We start from the raw sequence: 25,046 nt of genomic DNA, 5'->3' as shown, positions 1-25,046 counted from the left end.
AGCAGGCAAACAGGCCTCATTGGAAGCTGGCAGTTACTCACCCTCCCTTCTTCATTGAGTGGCATACGGATGGCCTCCTGGAATCCCTGAGGCTGGAGGGCAATGAGTCATCAGATCTGGCACTGCCCATTTCTTACACTGGTGTCCAGTTCTGGGCCCATCATTGGTGTGCCTAATGCTTTGGGCCTAGAATGGAGAGAAGCTTGGGGCAGATAACAAACCCATGAATTTCTCTGGCACAGAAAAGTAACTCAGGATGTGCTCAGCCCTACTCTTGAATTCTGTTTCTACTAATCAGGTTAGGTTGAACTGGATTGAGTTCCTGGAACTCTCATGGCCCTGGGCACTGGGAATCTGGAGTCTCGGCTCTTCTGGCCTGCTCGTAATGTAGCGTGCCCTCCTTCGGTAGACCCCACCTCCTCTGCCTTGAGTGGAAGAGGTTGGGGCAACATTGACCCTCACTGGGGCAAACCTTAGGCACTGAGGAGACAGCAAACCTCAGTAAAGCTCTGTAATCTTGAGACAAGGGCTGACTCTAGTAAAACAGCTTAGTTCAAGGTGAGGGATGCCAGTGGAAACAGTGAACACACTAAGATTTGGACTTAGTGGTAAGACGTTGGAGGAGGTAAAAGCCACCCTACTGTCAGAGGCCTAGAAACTGGACCCCTTCACCACCCCCTGTATTCACAGATCAAGCCCTGGCTATACTGACAACCAAGCTTTATTACTTTATTAAAGCTGAACAAGCATATCAAGAGTTAGGGCATGGAAGGGAGGAAGCAGGAGGAAGCTCATGGGCTGGAGATGAACCAAGAAGGGTTGTCCATGAGGTGAAGTTGGGTCAGAGGGAGCAGGCATGGTCGAGGCTGTGCTTCCCATCCAGGAGTAGTGGGGAGGGAAATCACTGCTCCTGGGTGCCCCAGGAAATGTAGTCTGGCTGGGTAGCTGCATGGTACTCATCAATGAGCTCCTGAACAACCTCCCTAGACCTGTCCATCTCATCAAAGTTGTCCTTGAACATGTCCTCCTTACGGAACTGCTCAAGGAAGGCATCCCGCTTCCGCAGCTTGTCGAACTGCTGGCAGGAACTTTCAAAGAGCTGAAAGAGATGAAAATCTCCAAAATGCGAGCCAGGGGGTTAGGAGTGAACTTGGGGAAGATGATGAAGGTAGCCAGTGGAACAGACTCTCCTGAGAAGAACAGAAACCTAGACTCACCGAGGAGATGCTGGTGTGGTTGGCCATCATGAGCCCACTGACCCGGTGGGCCGAGGGCAGGTAGGGAGACTTCCTCGACAGGGCCACTTGGATGCTGGCGGGGCCCCACGGGATGAAGTTGGCCAACTTCCGTTCCCGAATCCTCTGCAGGCTCTTGTGGACCTGGGGTGGGCACACGAGCAGTGGAGGTGGCCTCTCCTCTACCCCTGCGGGTCCAGGGTGCGGGATGAAGGGGCCTCCCCTACCTGGGTGGGGTCCACCTCTCCCTGGATGATGTTGAGGATGGCGATGTAGCAGTGGTTGGTCTGGCGGTCTCGGCCTGTGGACACCATCACGTTCTTGGGCTGCAGCAGCCGCCTCATCACATCCAGGACCGTGGTCTTCCTCACGCTGGCCACCTGATGGGACAGTGAGACAGGAACCCGGCCAGCGCTCAGGGCAGAGTCTCCCTTTGGCTTCTCCTTGGCAGAAACCAAAGGCAGAGGGAGGGTAGAGAGCAAGTCAGCAAGAAAGTCGCCTGCTCTGTGCTAGTCCCTGAGCACAGTGCCTCGGGGCCCGCAAAGGGCAGCTCCTGGGGCAGTGGGGAAGACAGAAAGGCTAGGGCAGGGCCTGCTGGGCCCAGGGCCAGCCTGGCCTGGGACACTGAAGGCTGCTCTTACTGACTGGTCCGTAGTGAGCGGGGTGTAGCCGGTCATGAGGAAGTGGAGCCGTGGGGTGGGAATGAGCGAGGCGATGAGGCCGATGAGGTCATTGTTCATGTAGCCGGGGTAGCGCAGGGTGGTGGTGCTGGCCGACATGATGGTGGACACCTGGGGACAGGGGTGCCATGTCGTGGGCCTCGGCCACAATGGGACCTCCCTTCCCCAGATGACCGTAAAACAAGGAGGGCCTCTAGTCCAAAGGAGTCTGGGAATGGGAGCCCACCAGCTGGTTGATCTGGGAGAAGGACGGGTTCTGGATGTGCAGGCGGTCTGTGGCAATCCGGTTCAGGGCTGTGTTGTCTAGCACCACCTGTGGGGACAGAAGAGGGTCACAGATCAATGGGGATAGGAAAAACAGGAGCTCTGCCTGACCCTAGGCTCTGAAGCTTAATTTCCTTTGAGTTTTATGGCCAGAAAGATCCACTGAAAAGGGATTTGCACTGACCTAGGGCAAAAGAGGGCTCAAAATGGATTTTTAAATTTTTCTTTTCATCTTATTTAAACGTTCTTTTTTTTTCTTTTTTCTTTTTGAGACAGCGTTTCACTTTGTCACCCAGGCTGGAGTGCAGTCAGTGGCACGATCTCTGTTCAGTGCAGCCTCTGCCTCTGAGGTTCAAGTGATCCTTCTGCATGTACCACCACTCCCGACTAATTTTTGTATTTTTAGTAGAGATGGAGTTTCACCATGTTGCCCAGGCTGGTCTTGAACTCCTAGACTCAAGTGATCCAACTACCTTGGCCTCCCAAAGTGCTGGGATTATAGCCATGAGCCACTGCACCTGGCTAAAATGGATTTTTTTAAATACATGAAAATGATTTAATAGACTTGAGTGGGTATGGGGTGTTGGGAGTTGGGAGAGGTAGAATCCAGGACTCACCACACAATCTGCGTTCTGCGTCAGCCTCTTGAGTGTGAGGAGTGAATTGTAAGGCTGAACCACCACATCGCTCATCTCGTCCTGGTTGGGAAACACTGAGTATGTCTGCACCAGCTTCTTAGGATACCTGGTGGCGGTTGGGGAAAGGATCAGGGCAACAGACTGAAGGCGTTGTGAACATGGTGCTCCCTAACAACTGTCCAGAAGCAGCTAAATCTTGATGGCGAAACTGGGGTGGGGTCAGATCAGTAGAGAAGAGAGCCTTGACTTTTGGAAGTCTGTAACCCTACAGGGGGAAAGGCAGAGACATCTTAGACTCTGGGCTTCCAAATCCACACCTGGCCACACTCCCTCGACTTTCATCCAGGGCTCAGGTTCCAGGCTCCAGTTCCCGCTACTGGGAGTGTGATGGGGTTCTCAGTCATTGTAACTTCATTTTCCTCTCTATAGGAGGGAATAGAACTCTTTCCTGTTCCAGCAAATATGGAGTTATATCTGCTGGGTCCACTAGTCATTTAGGAAGCCAAGCTGGAAACCTTTCCTAATCCCCAGACACAAACTTACCTGTCATTCAGCCGTTCTAAGAGGTAGGAGCCCAGTCCAGAGCCTGTCCCCCCAGCAATGGAGTGACACAGCACAAAGCCCTGCATGGGGAAGCGGCAGTCAGTATCCAGGTGTCTAGTGGCAAGATGTCAAACTAGACCCATCTCATAATTTTTCAGGACTCTCATTTTCCCGAGCCCTTGCTTCCCCTCCAGTCCCTCACTTATATAGCTTAGGCGACTGCCTTGTTTCCAGCCAGGCCTGATAGCTTCTGTCCAGTGCAAAGGGTACATGAGTGGGTCTCGTTCCTAACAGGTCGCTTCTAGAGGGTGCTGCTAAGCATTGCCTATGTCGGCTCCAACCAGCATTCCTGGGACACTTACCTCTAGACTATCACTACCATCTGCCTCCCGGTCTATGATGTCAAAAATGTCCTCGTGGATCTTTTCTCCCTGTACAGACATAGGGGAGGGTCAGAGTGGGACAGAACCACGGGAGGACTCCGACCTCAGAAAAGCCACCCTCAATTCTCCTTATAGCACCTAGGAGTCCTTTTATGGAGTACAGCTGCCTGCTTTTTATCTACATTGAGAGGCGGTACGGTGCAGTGGTTACAAGAAAGCACTCTACACCCAGACTACTTGGGTTCATACATTAGCTCTATTTTTTTTTTTTTTTTGAGACGGAGTCTCTCTCTGTCTCCCAGACTGAAGTGCAGTGACCTGATCTTGGCTCACAGCAACCTCCACCTCCCGGGTTCAAGTGATTCTCCTGCCTCAGTCTCCCCAGGAGCTGGGATTACAGACACGTGCCACCATGCCCAGCTATTTTCTGTATTTTTAGTAGAATCAGAGTTTCACTATGTTGGCTAGGCTGGTCTTGAACTCCTAACCTCAGGTGATCTGCCCGCCTTGGCCTCCCAAAGTGCTAGGATTACAGGCATGAACCACTGTGCCCGGCCCATTAACTCTACTTCTATGTAGCTCTGGGCAGCTTATTTAATTGCTCTATGCCTCAGTTTCCTCATCTGTACAATGAAGGTAATAATACAGGTCCATATACCCTTATCTAACAGTGTTGGGGCCAGTTATATTTTGGAATTCAAAATATTTCAGATTTTAGAAAGTTATTATGGTATATATAATATATATTAAATAAAATTCCAGTGGGAGTCAGAAGCACGTTAATCACACATATTAGTATTTCTGTAATAAAAGGCATCAGTAATGACAGTAAGTTGGATAGAAAGTATGGGGCCGGTGCGGTGGCTGAGGCCTGTAATCCCAGCACTTTGGGAGGCCGAGGCAGGCGGATCACGAGGTCAGGAGATCAAGACCATCCTGGCTAACACGGTGAAACCCCGTCTCTACTAAAAATACAAAAATTAGCCAGGCATGATGGCAAGCGCCTGTAATCCCAGTTACTCGAGAGGCTGAGGCAGGAGAATCGCTTGAACCCCGGTGGTAGAGGTTGCAGTGAGCCAAGATCATGCCACTGCACTCCAGCCTGGGCAACAGAGTGAGACTCCGTCTCAAAAAATAATAATAATAAATAAATAAAAAAGAAACCGCCTGTCTTCATTGAGATTTGCTTCATCAGATTTGCTGCTGAACTAGTTATGAAATGTCCTTTGGTTTCATGGCTTTCTGGATCCTGGAAAGGCACATAAGGGACTGTGGACCTGTAGTACTTACTTCTAGGGTTGTTGGGAGATTTAGAAAAATTAATATATGTAAAGCACTTAGAATGGCCTGGCACACTGCATTAGCTAGCATAGGCGCTTGACAATATTACATGGTCCACTCCCTGCAGCCACGTCTCTCCCTCCAGCATTCATACATCCCTGATCTGGTTTCCTCTCTCCCTGGGACGTCATATGGCCTGTCCCTACCCAGGGAGTTGTGGGCCCTGTCAGGGAATAGGAAACGACCTGGGAGAATCCACTGGCCCAGTTGTTGCCAGCTCCTCCTCCATGCTCCGACAGGTAGATGTTCTCTGGGTTGTAGAGCTTGGCATAGGGGGAGTTGAGGATGGAGTGGATCACCCGGGGCTCCAGGTCCAGCAGCACGGCCCGGGGGATGTAGTGCTCATCGTCTGCCTGTCAAGGGGAGTCCAGGAGGGGGCCCAATCAGCTAGGGTGGCCCAAGTCCTAAGTCCTCCCAACTCTGGCTCCCTCCAGCCCTCCCTCCTCAAGCCAGCCGCCTGGCCCCTCTGCCCAGCAGGGTTCCCAGTACCAGGCCACTCCCTTCCCTTCCGCCCCCTCGGGCCATTGCCGCCCCTGGCCAAGTCGCTGGGGGCACCTGGTAGAAAAAGACATCCTTGCGGTCAGTGCCTTCGGTGGCGAACTCCTCCACGATGCCCTCGGGGCTGATACCATGCTCAGCGCACAGCTGTTTCCAGAACTCGAACCCAACTGGGGGAGGGGGGAGATGCCCGGGTCTGCTGGAGCCTTAAGGCCTGAGGAGCCCAGTTTCAGTCTCAGAGGCCGACACGGTCAGAGGGTGGACCCAAGATGCCTGGGTCTGGTGGCTTCCCCAGTCCCGAGCTGGGAGCGCAGCTCTCGGTCTGGGTTATCCAGAGCAGGAGGCTAGGGGGTTCATGGAAGGGGAAGGGGGACTGGTGGAAGCCAGGCACTTGGGTGGGACCCGAAGGGGCAGAACCAGAGACCGGTGGGGGCGGCGCTCGCTTGCTCACTCTGGTTGCCGCACTGGCCCAGCTGCAGGGTGATGATCTCCCGGGGCATCGCTCTTCAGACGTGGACGCCCCAGGCCCGGCCTGGCGAGAGTCACGGCTGAGACGAATGCCTGGCAGCCAGGCGCGCAGGAGGTGGGGAGCGCGCGCTCTCTTCGCCTCTTGACGCGGATGCTCGGTCTGCGCGTGTGCAGCGCAGGCCTCTCCTCGGCCGGTGGGCCGTGGAGCCCAACCTGGGCATCATTTTCTCCCTCAGCAGTCGCAGCTGGAATTCGGCACAAGCGCACAGTCAGGCCACGCCTGCTCCTGCCCACCGCTCCGCGCCTGCGCAGTGAGACTTGTTAGGGGTGGCAGGGTCGGAACATGGATGTGTGGGGGAGGGGAGGGGAGAGGAGGGGAGGGGAGGGGAGACGCGGGAAGGGGAAGGGAGGGGAGGGGAGGGGCGAAGCGACCAGGTGGACGTGCTTGTCCACGTGTAAGGAGTCATCTACCTATATTGGTAGGTGAGGACTCTGCCAGCTTTGCTAGGTCCAAGGGCTAGAAGCCAGCTTTTCTTCGTTTAAATTTCTATGTTTCAATGGTGTTACAATACACACACATGTATGTTACCTTTTCATTTTTTATTTTTTAGAAGTGTCTCGCTCTGTCGCCCAGGCTGGAGTGCAGTGGTACGATCATAGCTCACTGTAGCCTCGAACTTCTGCCTTAAGTGATCCTCCCACTTCAGCCTCCCGAGTAGCTGGGACTACAGGCGTGTGCTACCACGCCCAGGTAATTTTTAAATTTTTAAAATGTATTTTTATAAAGATGGGGATCTCACCGTGTTGCCCAAGATGGTCTTGAACTCCTGACCTCAATCAATCCTCCTACCTCGGCCTCCCAAAATGCTGGAATTACAGGCATGAGCCACCACTCCTGGCCAAAATTTACCACTGTAACCATTTGTAATTACTGCATACAGTTCTGTGGCATCAAGTACACTCACATTGCTCTGTAACCATCACCACCATTCTTTTCTAGAACTTTCTCATCTTCCCAAACTGAAACTCTATAGCGATTAAACAGTAACTTCCCCTTGACTACTCTAGGCACCTGATATGAGTAGAATTATACACTATTTGTCTTTTTGGGTCTGGCTGCTTTCACTTAATATCTTCAAGATCCTTCCATTTTGTAGCATGTGTCAGAATTTCCTTCCTTTTTACAACTGAATAATATTACGTTGTATAGATGTACCACATTTTGCATAACCATTCATCCCTCCATGGACATTTGGGTTGCTTCCACCCTTTGGCTGTTGTGAATGTTGCTGCTTTGAATGTGAGTGTACAGATATCTGTTCGAGTCTCTGCTTTCAATTATTTTGGATATACACCCACAGGTAGAATTGCTGGATCCTATGGTAATTCTGTTTAATGTTCTGAGGAATCGCCACATGATTTTCCATGGTAGCTGCAGCGATTTTATATTCCCACCAGCGATGCACAAGGGTTCAATTATATAAATTTTATAGGAGGCTATTGGTTTGCACTGAGCTCCTGTGCTAGGCCCAACAGACCAAACCAAAATGGAGTCACTCATGCTAAAGTTCCATGTCACTAAGCAACACTAAGTTGTTTATCAAACCTTCAGAGGAATCAGGAGAGAGAAGGAACAGCCAAAACCCCAAACAGGCCAGTTTTAGCCGGCATGATACGGAAGTCCTTTCTGCTTTAACCTTTACAAGAAAAGTAACTTTGAAATGACCAATCTACTTTTTTTTCTTCTGTTTCTATTTTTCTCTGCCCTTTTTCATCCATAAAACTAACCTGTGCTTGACTCATCTGAATACTCATTCTATTTATTTTATGGAATGAAATGTAGCCTGATTCTAGAATCACAAACACTGTCAATGCCACTTAAGGTCTTTTTTTTTTTGAGACAAGGTTGCCCAGGTTGGAGTGCAGTGGCACGATCTCAGCTTACTACAACCTCTGCCTCTCTCAGGTTCAAGCAATTCTCCTGGCTCAGCCTCACTAGTAGCTGAGATTACAGGGGTACACCACCACACCTGGCCAATTTTTTTGTATTTTTGGTAGAGACAGGGATTTCATCATGTTGCCCAGACTGGTCTTGAACCCCTGAGCTCCGGTAATGTACCTGCCTCAGCCTCCCAAAGTGCTGGGATTATAGGCGTGAACCACCATGCTCAGCCAAGTTAAAATTTTTTTTTTTTTTTTTTTTTTTTGAGACAGAGTTTCGCTCTTGTTGCCCAGGCTGGAGTGCAATGGCGCAATCTCGACTCACCGCAGGCTCCACCTCCCGGGTTCAAGCCATTCTTCTGCCTCAGCCTCCCAAGTAGCTGGGATTACAGGCATGTGCCATCACGCCCAGCTAATTCTGTATTTTTAATAGAGACAGGGTTTCTCCATGTTGGTCGACCTCAGGTGATCTGCCTGTCTTGGCCTCCCAAAGTGCTAGGATTACAGGCGTGAGCCACCACGCCCAGCCTTTTTTTTTTTTTTTTTTTTTTTTTTGAGATGTAGTCTCACTCTGTAGCCCAGGCTGGAGTGCAATGGCTTGATCTCAGCTCAGTGCAACCTCTGCCTCCTGGGTTCAAGCAATTCTTCTGCTTCAGCCTCCCAAGTACCTGGGATTATAGGCACGCTTCACCATACTCTGCTAATTTTTGTATTTTTAGTAGAGACGGGGTTTTACCATGTTGGCCAGGCTGGTCTCAAACTCCTGACCTTGTGATCTGCCCACCTTGGCCTTCCAAAATGTTGGGATTACAGGCGTGAGCCACCGCACCCGGCCTCTGAGACTTTTTATGCAGCCTTGACATCCTGGGCTCAAGCGATCTTTCCACCTCAGCCTCCTGAGTAGCTGAGGCTACAGGCACAGGCCACCATGCCAGCTATTTTTTTTTTTTTTTTTTTTTTTTTTGAGACAGAGCCTCTTTCTGTTGCCCAGGCTGGAGTGCAGTGGCATGATTTTGGCTCACTGCAACCTCCGCCTCCCATGTTCAAGTGATTATCTCGCCTCAGCCTCTCGAGTAACTGGGATTACAGGCATGAGCCAACACACCCGGCTAATTTTTGTATTTTTAATAGAGATGGGGTTTCACCATGTTGGCCTGGCTGGTCTTGAACTCCTGACCTCAGGTGATCCACCTGCCTTGGCCTCCCAAAGTGCTGGGATTACAGGTGTGAACCACCACACCCGGCCTTTACAGTGACTTTTCTACATTCCACCAGGCTGGCTGTTCCCTCAGGAATAACCTCCTGTGTGTCTGAATCGTATATACCCATCTGTGACTAGAATAGTGAACTGTGAGTCCTACATCACCCAAACATGCTCTTTCACTCTGCATACTGCCCCTAAATTAGTCACTCTCAGAATCCATTTTAGTAAATCTTCCTCAGGAAGCTGATAATACTGATCTACGAACTGGAACAATTCCTCCACACTCTACTCTCTGGTTTCAATAGTTACTTGGTTCCTTCACACGGACTACCTTCTTGGTAACCACAGGTCTCAGAAGTACTTTCTGTTGTCCCTGCATAATTTTCTTATTTGTGGGTGACTCTGAAGCTAGTGGCCTGAGCTCAGCCAGACTCACATCTGTGCTTGGTCCAGCCTCAATTCCTAACCCAGCACCCTCTTTTACTTTCATTTTAGCCATTATAGATAACAACAATCAAGGGACTGAATATTTCACATTTTTCTTACTAGTTTGCATTTTCTTATGCATTCAATGAACCAATTCCTGGGGAGTTGGATCCATCTCTAAATTCCACTGGTAAGTTTTACCTTTAGTAACTGATCTCAACAGAGTTGTGGCTTCACACCATGGTGACCACATGGTCAACCAGGAATCGAAGACCTCTTCCCCCACCCTTTTATCATTTTTCTTCCCAAACCACTTGTTTATGTGAGTCAGGGTCATTCTGCAAATCCCACTTCACTGACACCAATTGTTTAGAGAAAACTCTCTAACCATTTCCTCTACTCCCACGCCACAGCAATCATCCACACAGAAGATTTCTGTGACCATACACATGGGGCTTTTTTCCCCACCCAGCACTGGACACCAGCTGGGTGTCCTTTAATTCAGTTCCAACACCATCTACCCAGAGATAGTGTCAGATCTCATAGATTGAGGGCTTAGTCCCCAAGACTTCCTCCCTGCCCCATACCAATCCCAAGTCTGGGCCTCCAGAACTTCGGACCAGCAGGCTTCAAGCTGGGGTTCTCATGACCCCCTCTTTGGGTCTAATTAATTTGTGGGAGCAGCTCACAGAACTTGGGAAAACACTGACAATTACTGGTTTATTAGAAACCATATGCAGGCCTGGTGTAGTGGCTCATGCCTATAATCCCAGCTCTTTGCGAGGCCGAGGCAAGTGGATCGTTTGAGGTTAGGACTTCGAAACCAGCCTGGGCAACATGGTGAAACCGTCTCTACTTAAAAAAAAAAAAAATTAGCCAGGCGTTTTTGATGGGTGCCTGTAATCCCAGCTACAAGGAAGGCTAAGGCAATGAGACTCGCTTGAACCTTGGAGGCGGAGGTTGCAGTGAGCCAAGATGGCCCACCACTGCACTCCAGCCTGGGTGAAAGACCAAGATTCCGTCCAAAAAAAAAAAGCCCGTAGATTGCAAAGGATACAGATGAAGAGACACGGAAGGTGAGGTTTGAGGGCAGGGCTGTGGAGCTTCCATGCCCTCTGTGGGCACTCCACCCTCCAGGAACCTCCAGGTGTTCAGGCATCTGGAAGCTTCACTAAACCCTGTCCTCTAGGGTTTTCATGGAAGCTTTATGGGAGGATCTTAAGGCCCACAGGCAGAAAGGCCCAGGAATGTTAGAGTGAAAGGAGGGCAGGAGGTGGTCAGACACTGCCCCTGAGGGCTAACACACCCAATATTTTTTTTTTTTTTTTTTTTGAGACAGAGTCTCGCTTAGTCGCCCAGGCTGGAGTGCAGTGGCGCGATCTCGGCTCACTGCAAGCTCCGCCTCCCGGGTTCACGCCATTCTCCTGCCTCAGCCCCCCGAGTAGCTGGGACTACAGGCGCCCGCCGCTTCGCCCGGCTAATTTTTTGCATTTTTAGTAGAGACGGGGTTTCACCATGTTAGCCAGGATGGTCTCGATCTCCTGACCTCGTGATCCGCCCGCCTCGGCCTCCCAAAGTGCTGGGATTACAGGCGTGAGCCACCGCGCCCGGCCCACACCCAATATTATAACAAAAGACTAACAAGGACAATGGGAGTCCTGAGCTGTGGATGAAAACCAATATGTATCATAACACCACACCATCTTTAAAAAAAAAAAAATAGAGACAGGGGTCTCGCTGTGTTGCCCAGGCTCATCTCGGACTCCTGGGCTCCCTGGGCACAGTGGCATAACCAGTAATCCCAGCACTTTGGGAGGCCGAGGCGGGAGAATCATTTAAGGCCAGGAGTTTGAGACCTGCCTGGGCAATATAGTGAGGCCTCATCTGTGTAAAAAAAAAAAATTTTTTTTTTTTTTTGAGACGGAGTCTCGCCCTGTCCCCCAGGCTGGAGTGCAGTGGCCCAGTCTCAGCTCACTGCAAGCCCCACCTCCTGGTGTCACCCATTCTCCTGCCTCAGCCTCCCAAGTAGCTGGGACTACAGGCGCCCGACATCACGCCTGGCTAATTTTTTGTATTTTTAGTACAGGTGGGGTTTCACTGTGTTAGTCATGATGGTCTTGATCTCCTGACCTCGTGATCTGCCCACCTTGGCCTCCCAAAGTGCTGGAATTACAGGCATGAGCCACCTCGCCGGGCCAAAAACAAATTTTTTTTTAATTAGCCAAGTGTGGTGCCGGTGCTGTAGCCCCACCCAGCTCCTTGGGAGGCGGAGGTTGCAGTGAGCAGAGATCTCGCTGCCACTGCACTCCAGCCTGGGCAAGAGCAAGAGGCCTTGTCTCAAGAAAACAAAAACAAAAACTCCTGGGCTCAAGCGATCCTCCCTCCTCAGCCTCCCAAAGTGCTGGGGTTACAGGCGGGAGTCACTGCGCCCGGTCCATACTATCGTTTCCTTTATGTTTTGCACGTTTTATACTTTGTTAGAGAAAACATCCCCTATCCCCGTGTCATACAGTTATCTTTACGTTTTCTTCCCAAAGCTCTATAATAGCGTTGCTTGTTCCCTGTAGGGCTCTAGTTCATCTGGAATTTATTTGGAGGCCTGCCGTCAGATAGGATCTACTTTATCTTTTCCATATGGATGGCCAATTGTCTCCAAACCAATTACTGAAGAGGTGGTGCAGCCTCCCCCACCCCCTGGGGCGTTCCAAGTCTGCGCTGGGAAGACCGTTGCGTCGGTCTGTCCCTCTGTCCCCGCCTGGCGGGCTTTCTCTGGGAACCGCTGCAGAGGCGCTGGGGAAAGCACCACAGCCAAGAGTCATGCTCAGACGAGAGATTTTGTTTTCTCCATCCTCTCTCTCTCTCTCTCTTTTTTTTTTTTTTTTTTTTAAAAAACTCGGCCGCTTTCCAGTCCCCAGAATCCTCTGGGCTTCTTGAGAAGTCTCTGGCTCGCCCCACGCCCGCCCTCTACCCGGCCTCGGCTCAGTTTCCCTCCCCGCACCCCGCCGGGCCTCCCAGCTTCCTCCAGCTCCGGCCAGGAGGATCTCCAGAGTCCCCCAAGAGGACCCAGTAATCTCGTCCTTTCAGGGAAGGGGGTTCATTGCTCCCTCTGAAGTTGAAGGGCGGGGTCGGAGCTCCTTCGTTAGCCTTGAGGCTCCCTTCCCCCGACAGAACCACTCCTTAGGGGCTGGCTGGCTTCAGAGGCTTCTCCCAGTCGGCCCAGGTGAAGCGCATGGCTTCAAGAGATGAGAATAAACTGGCCCCCGGCCACGTGAGTCTGGTAGGGCTTTAACGTAGTAAGCTAAAGCCGGGCGCGGTGGCGCCATCTGTAGTCCCAGGTACTTGGGAGGCCTAGGATTGGTTGAGCAGAGGAGTTTGAGCCCAGTCTGGGCAACATAGCGAGACCCCCATCTCTAAAAATAATAATTAGCCGGGTGTGGTGGCTCACGCCTATAATCCGAGCACTTTGGGAGGCCGAGGTGAGCGGATCACTTGAGGTTGAGAGTTCGAGACCAGCCTGGCCAATATGGTGAAATGCCGTCTCTACTAAAAATACAAAAATGATCCGAGTAGTGGCACATGCCTATAGTTACAGCTACTTGGGAGGCTGAGTCAGGAGAATCACTTGAACCTGGGAGGCAGAGGTTGCAGTGAGCCGAGATCTCGCCACTGCACTCCAGCCTGAGTGACAGAGTAAGACTCTCAAAAAAAAAATAAAATAGGCCAGGTGCGGTGGCTGACGTCTGTAATTCCAACACTTTGGGACGCCGAGGCGAATGGATCACCTGAGGTCATGAGTTTGAGACCAGCCTGGCCAATGTGATGAAACCCCATCTCTACTAAAAATACAAAAATTAGCCAGACATGGTGATGGTCGCCTGTAATCCCAGCTACTTGAGAGGATGAGACAGGAGAATCGCTTGAACCCGGGAGGCAGAGGTTGCAGTGAGCCAAGACCGTGCCATTGCAGTCCAGCCTGGGCGACAAGAGTGAAACTCCGTCTCAAAAAATAAAGTAATTAATTAAATAAAATAAAACAATAATAACAATGATAATTAGTTCATACACTCGGGAAACCAGGAAATTAAATTTTTTCTTTTCTTGTGATTCATAACAGTGCCTTACTCAAACATATAGTCTCCCATAAGTTGAAGGATGAGTTTAAGTCTCCCAAAAGTTGGAAAACTTTCTTCAAATCCCAGGTTGTAGGCAAGCAGGTTAGAAAATGTGAATTTGGCCAAGTGCGGTGGTTCACGCCTGTAATCCCAGCACTCTGGGAGGCCAAGGCAAGTGGATCACCTGAGGTTGGGAGTTCAAGACCAGCCTGACCAACATGGAGAAACCCCATCTGTACTAAAAATACAAAAAATTAGCTGGGCATGGTGGCACATGCCTGTAATCCCAGCTACTTGGGAGGCTGAGGAAGGAGAAGTGCTTGAACCTGGGAGGCGAAGGTTGCGGTGAGCTGAGAGATCATGACATCATGCTCTAGCCTGGGCAACAAGAGTGAAACTCCATCTCAAATTAAAAAAAAAAAAAATGGAAAATGTGAATCTGAGTTGGAGGAGTTGCACAGCACAGTTGCTCTCAGAAGCCATCTCTAACACACAGGAGGTGCCTCTCTTCCTACTCTTATAGAAATAGGTTGGAAATTGAAATGTACTCACAGATCTGACCGTAGCTCTCCCAGTCATTAGCAGGGTATGCTTTCCATTTCTCCTGAGAACTGACCAGTCGATATGGGTTACATGTGATGATGCATGAGCACCTAGCACAGTGACTGACTCATAGTAAGCACTTAACAAATATTAACCACTATTATTATTATCACTAGATGCAATCAGAACTGAGGTATAGTTTGGCTGCTGCTGCAGGCGAAAGTTTATTTTTTTATTTTTATTTTATTTTTTTGAGACAAGATCTTGCTCTGTCATCTAGGCTGGAGTACACTGGCACAATCATGGCTGACTGCAGTCTCGACCTCCTGAGTCCTGGGCTCAATTGATCCTCCCACCTCAACCTCATGAGAACCTGGGACTACAGACACATACCACCACATTGGCTAATTTTTATGTGTTTGTTTGTTTTTGAGACAGAGTCTCACTCTGTCGCCCAGGCTGGAGTGCAGTGGCACGATCTCAGCTTACTGCAACGCCCCCATCTGGGGTTCAAGCAATTTTCCCACCTCAGCCTCTCAAATAGCTGGAATTACAGGCAGCAGCCACCATGCCCGGCTAGTTTGTATTTTTAGTAGAGACGAAGTTTCACCATGTTGGCCAGGCTGGTCTCGAACTCCTGACCTCAGGTGATCCTCCTGCCTTGGCCTCCCAAAATGCTGGGATTACAGGCATGAGCCACTTCACCTGGCCATTTTTTTTTTTTTTTTTTTCTGTAGAGACAGGAGTTGCCCAGGCTGGTCTTGAACACCCAAGTACTTATGATCCCACAGATTCAGTTTAAGGTCAAACTTTCATGAGGTTGAGCTTCTGCTCAGATTCATGGTCCTTCTCATAGGTTTCACATTCAGGGCCTCAAGGTCATTTACCCATGGCTTGATTGTTGAATGTTGACTTTAATTTGCTTGGCTCCAAGTTCTCTAGTCCAGGTTGTGATAATGCAGTGGGATGTGCTGTTCCTTAGTCTGAGGCCTTGGTCTGCCTCTGATAATAAATGTAGCATTTGTAAACTAACAAGTTTGTTAAATGTCCAGAGCCTTTCTTGGACATCCCAGGTGGAATAAAACATGTTTTGGAATGCACTTTCATTTCTGACCTTTCCTGAATGCCCAGCCTCCAGTATGTCAGGAGCACAGGTATCTTGTCGAGGTGAGGAGGTAGAGGTATGAGGTGGGCAAATGAGGCTGTGGCAGGGACTGGGAAGAAGAGCAGCTAATTAGAACTGCTTTTAGTCATGAGACTGGAATCTTATGACCCCAGGGAGTTTAACTTCCGAAATAAAGAAAAGGGGGCCAGGCGCGGTGGCTCACGTCTGTAATCCCAGCACTTTGGGAGGCCGAGGCAGACAGATTGCCTGAGGTAAGGAGTTTGAGACCAGTCTGGCCAACATGGTGAAACCCCGTCTCTACTAAAAATAAAAAAATAAAAAAATAGCCAGACATGGTGGTGTCCGCCTGTAATCCCAGCTACTCAGGAGGCTGAGGCAGGGGAATTGTTTGAACCAAGGAGGTGGAGGTTGCAGTGAGCCAAGATCGTGCCACTGCACTCCAGCCCGGGCACAAAGCAAGACTCTGTCTCAAAAACAAAACAAAATAAAACAAAACAAAACAAGAAAAGGAAAAATTAAAACAATGAAGGCAAAGAGCCGACGCTTTTTGTGTGAAGGGAGTTGTACTAAATTCATATTTTAGTTGTGAAATAGAACAAAATGGGCTGTTTCTGTATTGTTTTCTCAAGGAATAGGAAAAAGAAAATAAGCCTAAAAGTAATCCTGTTTGTAGATCATTTGATTATTCTTTTTTTTATTATGCATCTGTACTATGCTGGCACACTGGTATTTTTTTCTTGATAGATTTTTTTTTTTTTTTTTTTTGAGATGGAGTCTTGCTGTCACAGGCTGGAGTGCAGTGGTGTGATCTCGGCTCACTGCAAGCTCCGCCCCCTGGGTTCATGCCATTCTCCTGCCTCAGCCTCCCGAGTAGCTGGGACTACAGGCGCCCCCCAGCACGCCAGGCTAATTTTTTGTATTTTTAGTAGAGACGGGGTTTCACCATGTTAGCCAGGATGGTCTCCATCTCCTGACCTCATGATCCACCTGCCTCGGCCTCCCAAAGTGTTGGGATTACAGGCGTGAGCCACTGCGCCTGGCCCCTTTTCTTGATAGATTTATTTGCCATATCTTTTTTTTTTATTTCCAACTCTTATTCTAGGTTCAGTGGGCACATGTGCAAGTTTGCACACTTGTTTTGTTTTGTTTTGTTTTGAGACAGAGTCTCACTCTGTCGCCCAGGCTGGAGTGCAGTGGCCGGATCTCAGCTCACTGCAAGCTCCGCCTCCCGGGTTTACGCCATTCTCCTGCCTCAGCCTCCCGAGTAGCTGGGACTACAGGCGCCCGCTGCCTCGCCCGGCTAGTTTTTTGTATTTTTTAGTAGAGACGGGGTTTCACCGGGTTAGCCAGGATGGTCTCGATCTCCTGACCTCGTGATCCGCCCGTCTCGGCCTCCTAAAGTGCTGGGATTACAGGCGTGAGCCACCGCGCCCGGCTGTTTTGTTTTGTTTTGTTTTGTTTTGTTTTGTTTTGTTTTGTTTGGAGACGGAGTTTTGCTCTTGTTGCCCAGGCTGGAGTGCAATGGTGCGATCTCGGTTCACTGCAACCTCTGCCTTCCGGGTTCAAGCAATTCTCCTGCCTCAGCCTCCAGAGTAGCTGAGACTACAGGCATGCGCCACCATGCCCAGTTAATTTTGTATCTCTAGTAGAGACAGGGTTTCTCCATGTTGGCCAGGCTGGTCTCAAACTCCCGACCTCAGGTGATCCACCTGCCTCGGCCTCCTAAAGTGCTGGGATTACAGGTGTGAGCCACCACGCCTGGCCTTGCATACTGTTTTAAGCTCGGAAAATAGAGATAGCAAACCAAAGTCATATGGTTTTGTGAAGGAGATAAACATACCAAAAAGTCAGCACCTAGTGTAGAATAGGGAACTCCTCATCTTCATCTTCCTCTTCCACCTTTTTCCCGGCGACTTTAGCAGGACCCTTTGTGCCATCAGACTTTCCTTTCGACTTGTAGACAGCAACATCCTTCTCATACTTTTCCTTCAGCTTTGCCGCCTGAGTGATATAAGGCTGCTTTTCACTGTCATTTAAGTTCTTCCACATCTCACCCAGCTTTTTTGCCACGTCTCCAATAGAGATGCTGGGGTTTGTGGATTTGATGTTGGGGCAGAATTCTGAACAGAACAGGAAGAATCCAGATGGTGGCCTTTTGGGAGCATTAGGATCCTTCTTCTTCTTGCCTCCCTTAGCTGGTCCATAATCCTTCATTTCCCGATCATAGCGCACTTTATCCGCCTTTGCCTGTTCATCGAATTTAGATTTCTCTTTCTCGGACATTGTCTTCCACCTCTCAGAGCACTTCTTGGAAAATTCTGCAAAATTGACAGGGACCTTTGGGTTTTTCTTCTTATGTTCTTCTCTTCATGTCTACACAAAGAAGGCATAATCAGACATCTTGCCCTTTGGTTTCTTGGGGTCACCCTTAGCCATCCTGACTGTATTGTTCGCTAGTCTTGTTCTTCAAATATTACAGCCAATCATGCCACACTTGCCTGTGATCTCTCCAAACATAAAACCACATTCACACCTCAATGGCCACGAAATCATTCAGCACTTAACTGTGAGCGGTTTGAAGCTACCAGTTTGAGCACTAGTGACTTATTTTTTTCCCCCAGGCTTTGGATAGCTCTAAGGATCTCAACAGGGGTGGAGGAACCAGCTCACCTTTGGCATAGTAACAAAATGTGGCCAATTGAGGTTTCGCATAAATCACAGCAGCATTGTTCACTAGTGCCAGAGTCATCTCTATGGGGTTACAAATTAGGCTGTGGTTCTGGGTTGGTTTTTTTTTTTTTTTTTTTTTTGAGATGGAGTCTCGCTCTGTCCCCCAGGCTGGAGTGCAGTGGCGCGATCTCGGCTCACTGCAAGCTCTGCCTCCTGGGTTCACGCCATTCTCCTGCCTCAGCCTCCCGAGTAGCTGGGACTACAGGGGCCCGTCACCACGCCCAGCTAATTTTTTGTATTTTTAGTAGAGACGGGGTTTCACCGTGTTAGCCAGGATGGTCTCGATCTCCTGACCTTGTGATCTGGCCGCCTCAGCCTCCCAAAGTGCTGGGATTACAGGCGTGAGCCACTGCGCCCAGCCAAAAAGATTGGTTTTATAGACAGAGAAGGACTGAGGAAAGCAGAAACAGAGAACAAAAAGTGGATTGGTTGTTTCAAAGTGATTTCCTTACAGGATTAAAACAGAGGGGACATCATTATCATGGCAACGGGTAAACTGAGCCTTTTGGATTGGTTGCTGTGAATCTCGTGGTGTTTTTTTTTTTTTTAATTATTTAATTGAAAATTTTTTTTTGAGACAGAGTCTTGCTCTACCACCCAGGCTGGCATGCTATGGCATGATCTTGGCTCCCTGCAACCTCCACTTCCCAGGTTCAAGCAATTCTCCTGCCTCAGCCTCCCAAGAAGCTGGGATTACCGGAACACACCACCATGCCAAGGTAATTTTTGTATTTTTAGTAGAGACGAAGTTTCACCATGTTGGCCAGGCTGGTCTCAAACTCCTGACCTCAAGTAATGCTCCTGCCTTGGCCTCTCAAAATGCTGGGATTACAGGTATGAACCACTATGCCTGGCCATTTTTTTTTTCTTTGAGATGGAGTGTCACTCTTGTTGCCCAAGCTGGCACAGTGCAGTGGTGCGATCTCGGCTCACTACAACCTCTGCCTCCCGGGTTCAAGTGATTCTCCTGCCTCAGCCTCCCAAGTAGCTAGGATTACAGGCATGTGCCACCACACCCAGCCTAAAGTACCTTGTTCTGTCTCCATATGACTCTGTTTCCCTGCAGCCTCAGATGCCAACTCATTTCTTCTTTGGAGCTTTCTGCTGCCTCGGCTCTTGCAGTATTCTTCTCTATGGCTGTGCCTTTAGCTGAAAAAAAAAAAAAAAAAAAAAAGACTCCAAGTCAAATAGCTTAAATCATAGGAAAAATATATCTCACATTTGAAGAGCTTCAGGGCTGATTAATTTGAAGGCTCAGCAGTGTCATCAGGGACTTGGGTACTTTCCACCTTTTTTTTTTTTTGAGACAGGGTCTCACTCTATAACCCAGGCTGGAGTACAGTGGCATGATTTTGGCCCACCACAGCCTCGACCTTTGGACTCAAATGATCCTCCTGCCTCAGCCTCCCAAAGTGCTGGGACTACAGGCATGTGCCACCATGCCCAGCTAATATTTTTGGGTTTTTTTGGTAGAGACAGGGTTTCACCATGTCACCCAGGCTAGTCTTGAACTTCTCGGATCAAGCAATCTGCCTGCCTTGGCCTCCCAAAGTGCTGGGATTACATGCATGAGCTGCTGCTCCCAGCTACCATCCACCGTTCTGGTCTACCACCCTGAAGACGATGGCTTGTCGTAAAGGTGCTCTCTGCACTGTTCAAGGATGACTGTAGCAGTGTGTGATGGTTAATTGAGTGTACTACTTGACTGGGCTAAGGGATGCCCAGATAACTGGTAAAACATTATTTCTGGCTGTGTCTGTGAGGATGTTTCTGGAAGGGATTTTCATTTAAGCTGATGAACTGAGTGAAGCAGATGACTCTCCCAGTATGGGTAGGCATCACTCAATCCATTAAAGGCCTGAATAGAACAAAAGGATGGAGCAAGGGTGAACTCACTCTCTCTACTTGCGCTGAGACACCCATTTCCTCCTAGCCTCAGACTTGGGCTTCCGGACTCAGAGTGGGACCCACATCATTGGCCCTCGGCTGATTACCCGGTGTTTGGACTCAGACAGAATTACACACTGGCTTTCCAGGTTCTCCAGCTCGCAGAGAGCATATCATGGGGCTTCCTGGTCTCCATAACCACATAAGCCAATTCCTATAAATCTCCTCATATATAAATATCTATGTGTATATCTATATCTAGAACCTACTGGTTCTGTTTCTCTGGAAAACCCTAATACAAGTCATTCCAATGCTATATCCCAACATGAAAACATGCAGCTAGCTAGTGTGTCTCTTCCCATATGTCTCTTTATTTTTAACCAATGAGGAGACCTTCCCCAGAAGCCCCTAGAAGTCTTTCCTCACATCTCACTGGCCTGAATTGCATCTTATGTCCCTTCCTAAATCAGTCCCTGGCAGGGAAATTGTGATAACAAGATTGGCTTGGATTAATCAGGACTCATTGCTGAACCACTTGGAGGAAGGGTGGAATGCAAAACGAAATCAAGGCTTTGTCCCAAATGAAGGGGTAGGCAATGAAACCATACTGACACACGCCAGGTTTCCTTCTGCTTTTTTTGCTTGCTCCTTCATTTTTCTTTGCCATTCACTATCAGGTTCTAGTCTAGTCCTCCTCCAATCTAGGATGTTCCCACACCACGTATTCTCCCTGTAAGACCCTATTCATGCTGTTAAATACAATTTACAGGAGGCCATTGCTTTAGACTAGCTTCCTGTCCTAGGCCCTAGCAATTCAGACCAAACCAGAATAGAGTCACTCATGCTAGATGTTACATAATCAAACTGAGCTCTGAAACATGCTTATTGAAAAAAAAAGAAGAAAAGAAAAGCCGGGTGTGGTGGCTCTCGCCTGTAATCCCAGCACGTTGGGAAGCTGAAGCGGGTGGATCACTTGAGATCAGGAGTTCGAGACCAGCCTAACCAACATTGAGAAACCCCTATCTCTACTAAAAATACAAAATTAGCCAGGCATGGTGGCGCATGCCTGTAGTCCCAGTTACTCAGGAGGCTGAGGCAGGAGAATCACTTGAAACCGGGAAGCAGATGTTGCAGTGAGCTGAAATCGCTCCATTGTACTCCAGGCTGGGCAACAGGAGCAAAACTCTGTCTCAAAAGAAAGAAAAGAAAAAGGTACTTTAAATTCAAGGGCCCAGGCACCGTGGCTCATGCCTGTAATCCCAGCATTTTGAGAGGCCTAAGTGGATGGACTATTTAAGGTCAGGAGTTTGAGACCAGCCTGGCCAACATGGTGAAACCCCATCTCTACTAAAAACATAAAAATTAGCCAGGCGTGGTGGTGCACACCTGTAATCCCAGCTACTTGGGAGGCTGAGGGAGGAGAATCGCTTGAGGCTGGGAGGCAGAGGTTGCAGTGAGCCGAGTGAATGGCACTTGCACTCCAGACTGGGCAACAGAGTGAGACTCTGTCTCAAAAAAAAAAAAAAAATTCATGGGACCATGTGAAACTTTGGAGAGACTAGTGGCCCTGGGCCATGGAGTAAAAACTAGATTGCAAAAGGTTACTTATTCTTTCTGTATTTTTGAATTTTTAATTTAATTTTGCTAATCTCTGTATCATTCCAATTTTAGTATATATGCTGCTGAAACAATCACTGTTTATCCTTATATACAGTTGGCACAAATGGATGTTTGAGAAATCATAAAATTGAGATGTGTGGAAGATAAGGACGTGGTCAGTAAGTATACCTTTTTTTTTTTTTTTTTTTTTGAGACAGAGTCTCGCTCTGCCGCCCAGGCTGGAGTGCAGGGGCGTGATCTTGGCTCACTGCAAGCTCCGCCTCCCGGGTTCATGCCATTCTCCTGCCTCAGCCTCCCGAGTAGCTGGAACTACAGGCGCACGCCACTTCGCCCGGCTAGTTTTTTTTTTGTATTTTTTAGTAGAGACGGGGTTTCACCGTGTCAGCCAGGATGGTCTCGATCTCCTGACCTCGTGATCCGCCCGTCTCGGCCTCCCAAAGTGCTGGGATTACAGACTTGAGCCACCGCGCCCGGCCTTTTTTTTTTTTTTAAAGAGGGTTCAGGGTCTCGCTCTGTCACCCAGGCTGGAGTATAGTGGTGTAATCACCATGCACTGGAGCTGCAACCTCTCAGGCTACCGAATAGCTGGAACTGTAGGCACATGCTGCCATGCTCAGCTAGTGAAAAAAAGTTTTTTTGATGCAGATATTGCAAAATATTGCTTATAATTATCAATATTTTAAAAAGACAGAAATTGCTGGGCGTGATGGCTCACACCTGTAATCCCAGCACTTTGGGAGGCCGAGGTGAGAGGATCACTTGAGCCCAGGAGTTTGAGACCAGCTTGGGCAACATACAGACCCCCTCTCTCTACAAAAAAATAAAAATAAAAAAAATTAGCCAGGCGTGGTGGCACATGCCTATAGTTCCAACATTTTGCGAGGCTAAGGCAGGCGGATTGCTTGAGCCCACGAGTTTGAAGTTACAGTGAGCTATGATCATGCCATTGCACTCTAACCTGAGCAACAGAGTGAGACCTTGTCTCTAAAAAAATAAATAAATAAAAATAAAAAATTTAAATACAGAAGTTATTAGGCCCACTTCAAGATCTCATTATTGAATGCATTAATAAAGGGCACAAAATAAAAGAAAATATATAACTATGTCAAAAATTATCCATGCAACTTAAAAATATTGTAACAACATATTGTATGTAATTGGTTCCTGTGGTAATTCTATGTGTATCATTTTATGTATTCAAAAAACATCGACCGGGCGCAGTGGCCCATGCCTGTAATCCCAGCACTTTGGAAGGCTGAGGCAGGCAGATCATCTGAGGTCAGGAGTTCGAGACCAGCCTGGCCAACATGGTATTTTTGTACTAAAAATACAAAAAATTTAGCTGGGCATGGTGGCGGGCACCTGTAATCCCAGCTGCTTGGGAGGCAGAGGCAGGAGGATTGCTTGAACCGGGAAGGTGGAGGTTGCAGTGAACCTAGATCGCACCACTGCACTCCAGCCTGGGTGACAGAGCGAGACTCTGCCTCAAAAAACAAAAAACAAAATAAAAAAACCCTCACCAGACTGCTGAGGGAATCCACAGTTTAAACAGGTTAGGAACCCTTACTCCAAGAGAAAAGAGAGAAAGGGAGACTAGTAGTGTCGGCATTTAGAAGAAAAGAGGCTAACATGTTAAAATACTGAAAGGGCAGAGAGGGGATTTTGAGATCCAAGGTCCCTGAGGAGGCTGAACTGCTGGGATGCAGGGCTCAGGTGGAGGGATTAACTACAGGAAGGAAACCTTTCCTACAATAAAAGGGAGGAAAGGATAAGAGTGGATAAAAATAAATGTTTCAGTGGGGTGGGAGTTGGGGGCAGGATGTTGAGGGGGCTTCTGCCTGATGGCTTCTATTTTCACCTACAAGTAGGAGTGAAGTTATCTGTCGAGAGTGACAATGAGAAGGGAGGAGGATAAAGGTAGAAAACAGAAAGGGCTGACAAGGACAGCTCAGAAGAACTCCCAGCCCAGGAGTGGAGGAGGTGGGGCGGCCAGAGACCACCAGGTTGTCATGGCAACCATCTGCTTGGGTGTGCACTGGCTCCATCAGTGCTCAGCTGCCAAGTGTGGGATAAGAGGGCAGAAAGTCAGCTGGAGCCAGGGCTGGGGTTCTCCCAGAAGGATGAGGTGAGGATCAGGGGAATGGAGGAGGGATGGATCAGCATATCCAGGCTGCAGGAAGAAGAATGTGAAGCTAGAATGGGGCTGAAAGCTGAGGAGGGTGAATCAGTGCAGGGAAGAAGAATGAGACCAAGGGAATGAGAAACTGGAGATGCAGGAAGTGATGAACCATGAATGAGCCACTGAAGTTTTGTTTTTTTTTTTTTTTTGAGACGGAGTCTTGCTCTGTCGCCCGGGCTGGAGTGCAGTGGCCAGATCTCAGCTCACTGCAAGCTCCGCTTCCCGGGTTCACGCCATTCTCCTGCCTCAGCCTCCCGTGTAGCTGGGACTACAGGCGCCCGCCACCTCGCCCGGCTAGTTTTTTTTTGTATTTTTTAGTAGAGACGGGGTTTCACCGTGTTAGCCAGGATGGTCTCGATCTCCTGACCTCGTGATCCGCCCATCTCGGCCTCCCAAAGTGCTGGGATTACAGGCTTGAGCCACCGCGCCCAGCCTTTTTTTTTTTTTTTTTTTTTTTTTAAGAAGGAATCTTGCTCTGTTGCCCCAGCTGGAGTGCAATGGCATGATCTCAGCTCACTGCAACCTCCGCCTCTTGGGTTCTAGCGATTCTCCTGTCTCAGCATCCAGAGTAGCTGGGACTACAGGCACGCGCCATCACACCTGGCTAATTTTTGTATTTTTAGTAGAGACGGGGTTTCACCATGTTGGCCAGGCTGGTCTCGAATTCCTGACCTCAAGTGATCCATCTGCCTTGGCCTCCCAAAGTGCTAGGATTACAGCCACCACACCTGGCTAGAGCCAGTGAAGTTTAAGGTTAAGGAATAGCTCATGGATGGCAAGTGCTGGGCTCTGGCCATTGTGTGGGCAACTGAAATAGAGAAGAGGTAAAGGGTGTTGGTAAAGGGAAACTGCCAGTCTGGCCAAGACCATCCAGATGGACATATTAGGTTGATGCAAAAGTAACTGTGCTTTTTGCCATTAAGGTAATGGCGGCCAGGTGCGGTGGCTCATGTCTGTATTCCTAGCACTTTGGGAGGCCGAGGTGGGCAGATCACCTGAGGTCAGGGGTTTGAAACCAGCCTGGCCAGCAAACATGGTGAAACCCGTCTCTACTTTTTTTTTTTTTTTTTTTTTTTTTTTTTTTTTTTTTTTTTTTTTTTTGAGACAGAGTCTGGCTCTGTCACCCAGGCTGGAGTGCAGTGGCCGGATCTCAGCTCACTGCAAGCTCCGCCTCCCGGGTTCCCGCCATTCTCCTGCCTCAGCCTCCCGAGTAGCTGGGACTACAGGC

General features: G+C 49.0%; 2 protein-coding genes and 2 pseudogenes across 4 annotated transcripts in view; 1 reads left to right on the top strand and 3 right to left on the bottom strand.

The window, feature by feature from the left end:
* Nucleotides 1-703: 703 nt before the first annotated feature.
* TUBG2 (tubulin gamma 2) lies at nucleotides 704-6,338 on the bottom strand. 3 transcript variants are annotated; one of them, XM_025362927.1, is made up of 11 exons: nucleotides 6,034-6,338; nucleotides 5,640-5,752; nucleotides 5,231-5,437; nucleotides 3,723-3,791; nucleotides 3,361-3,440; nucleotides 2,797-2,923; nucleotides 2,142-2,228; nucleotides 1,877-2,026; nucleotides 1,463-1,615; nucleotides 1,218-1,379; nucleotides 704-1,099 (listed from the first exon to the last, which is right to left on the bottom strand). In XM_025362927.1, the coding sequence occupies exons 1-11, from the start codon at nucleotides 6,080-6,082 to the stop codon at nucleotides 902-904; spliced, it is 1,395 nt and encodes a 464-aa protein (XP_025218712.1). In that variant the 5' UTR covers nucleotides 6,083-6,338; the 3' UTR covers nucleotides 704-901. The 3 variants fall into 3 exon arrangements, with proteins under 3 accessions (XP_025218712.1, XP_025218713.1, XP_025218714.1); XM_025362928.1 differs by having other exon boundaries at nucleotides 3,696-3,791; nucleotides 5,270-5,437; XM_025362929.1 differs by having other exon boundaries at nucleotides 5,270-5,437.
* Nucleotides 5,237-25,046, top strand: part of RETREG3 (reticulophagy regulator family member 3) — an 85,253-nt gene continuing 65,443 nt past the window's right edge. The window contains exon 1 of the mRNA XM_025362926.1: nucleotides 5,237-5,323. The gene's annotated coding sequence lies outside the window, so the exon portion shown is untranslated. The remainder of the gene's footprint in view (nucleotides 5,324-25,046) is intronic.
* LOC112610121 lies at nucleotides 17,257-17,838 on the bottom strand (annotated as a pseudogene).
* LOC112610120 lies at nucleotides 17,869-19,178 on the bottom strand (annotated as a pseudogene).

Source organism: Theropithecus gelada, chromosome 16 (genome assembly GCF_003255815.1).
Source record: "Theropithecus gelada isolate Dixy chromosome 16, Tgel_1.0, whole genome shotgun sequence".
NCBI lineage: Eukaryota > Metazoa > Chordata > Mammalia > Primates > Cercopithecidae > Theropithecus > Theropithecus gelada.
This window is presented reverse-complemented; position numbering and strand designations above follow the sequence as displayed.

What these genes read in the sequence shown, in the direction of transcription:
- TUBG2 (XM_025362927.1), bottom strand. Translation starts at nt 6,082, where the DNA reads ATGCCCCGGGAGATCATCACCCTGCAGCTGGGCCAGTGCGGCAACCAG. An exon ending in AGGATGTCTTTTTCTACCAG is followed by an intron (nt 5,438 to 5,639) that starts GTGCCCCCAGCG and finishes TCCCCTTGACAG; the next exon opens with GCAGACGATGAGCACTACAT. An exon ending in ATGGTAGTGATAGTCTAGAG is followed by an intron (nt 3,441 to 3,722) that starts GTAAGTGTCCCA and finishes TTCCCCATGCAG; the next exon opens with GGCTTTGTGCTGTGTCACTC.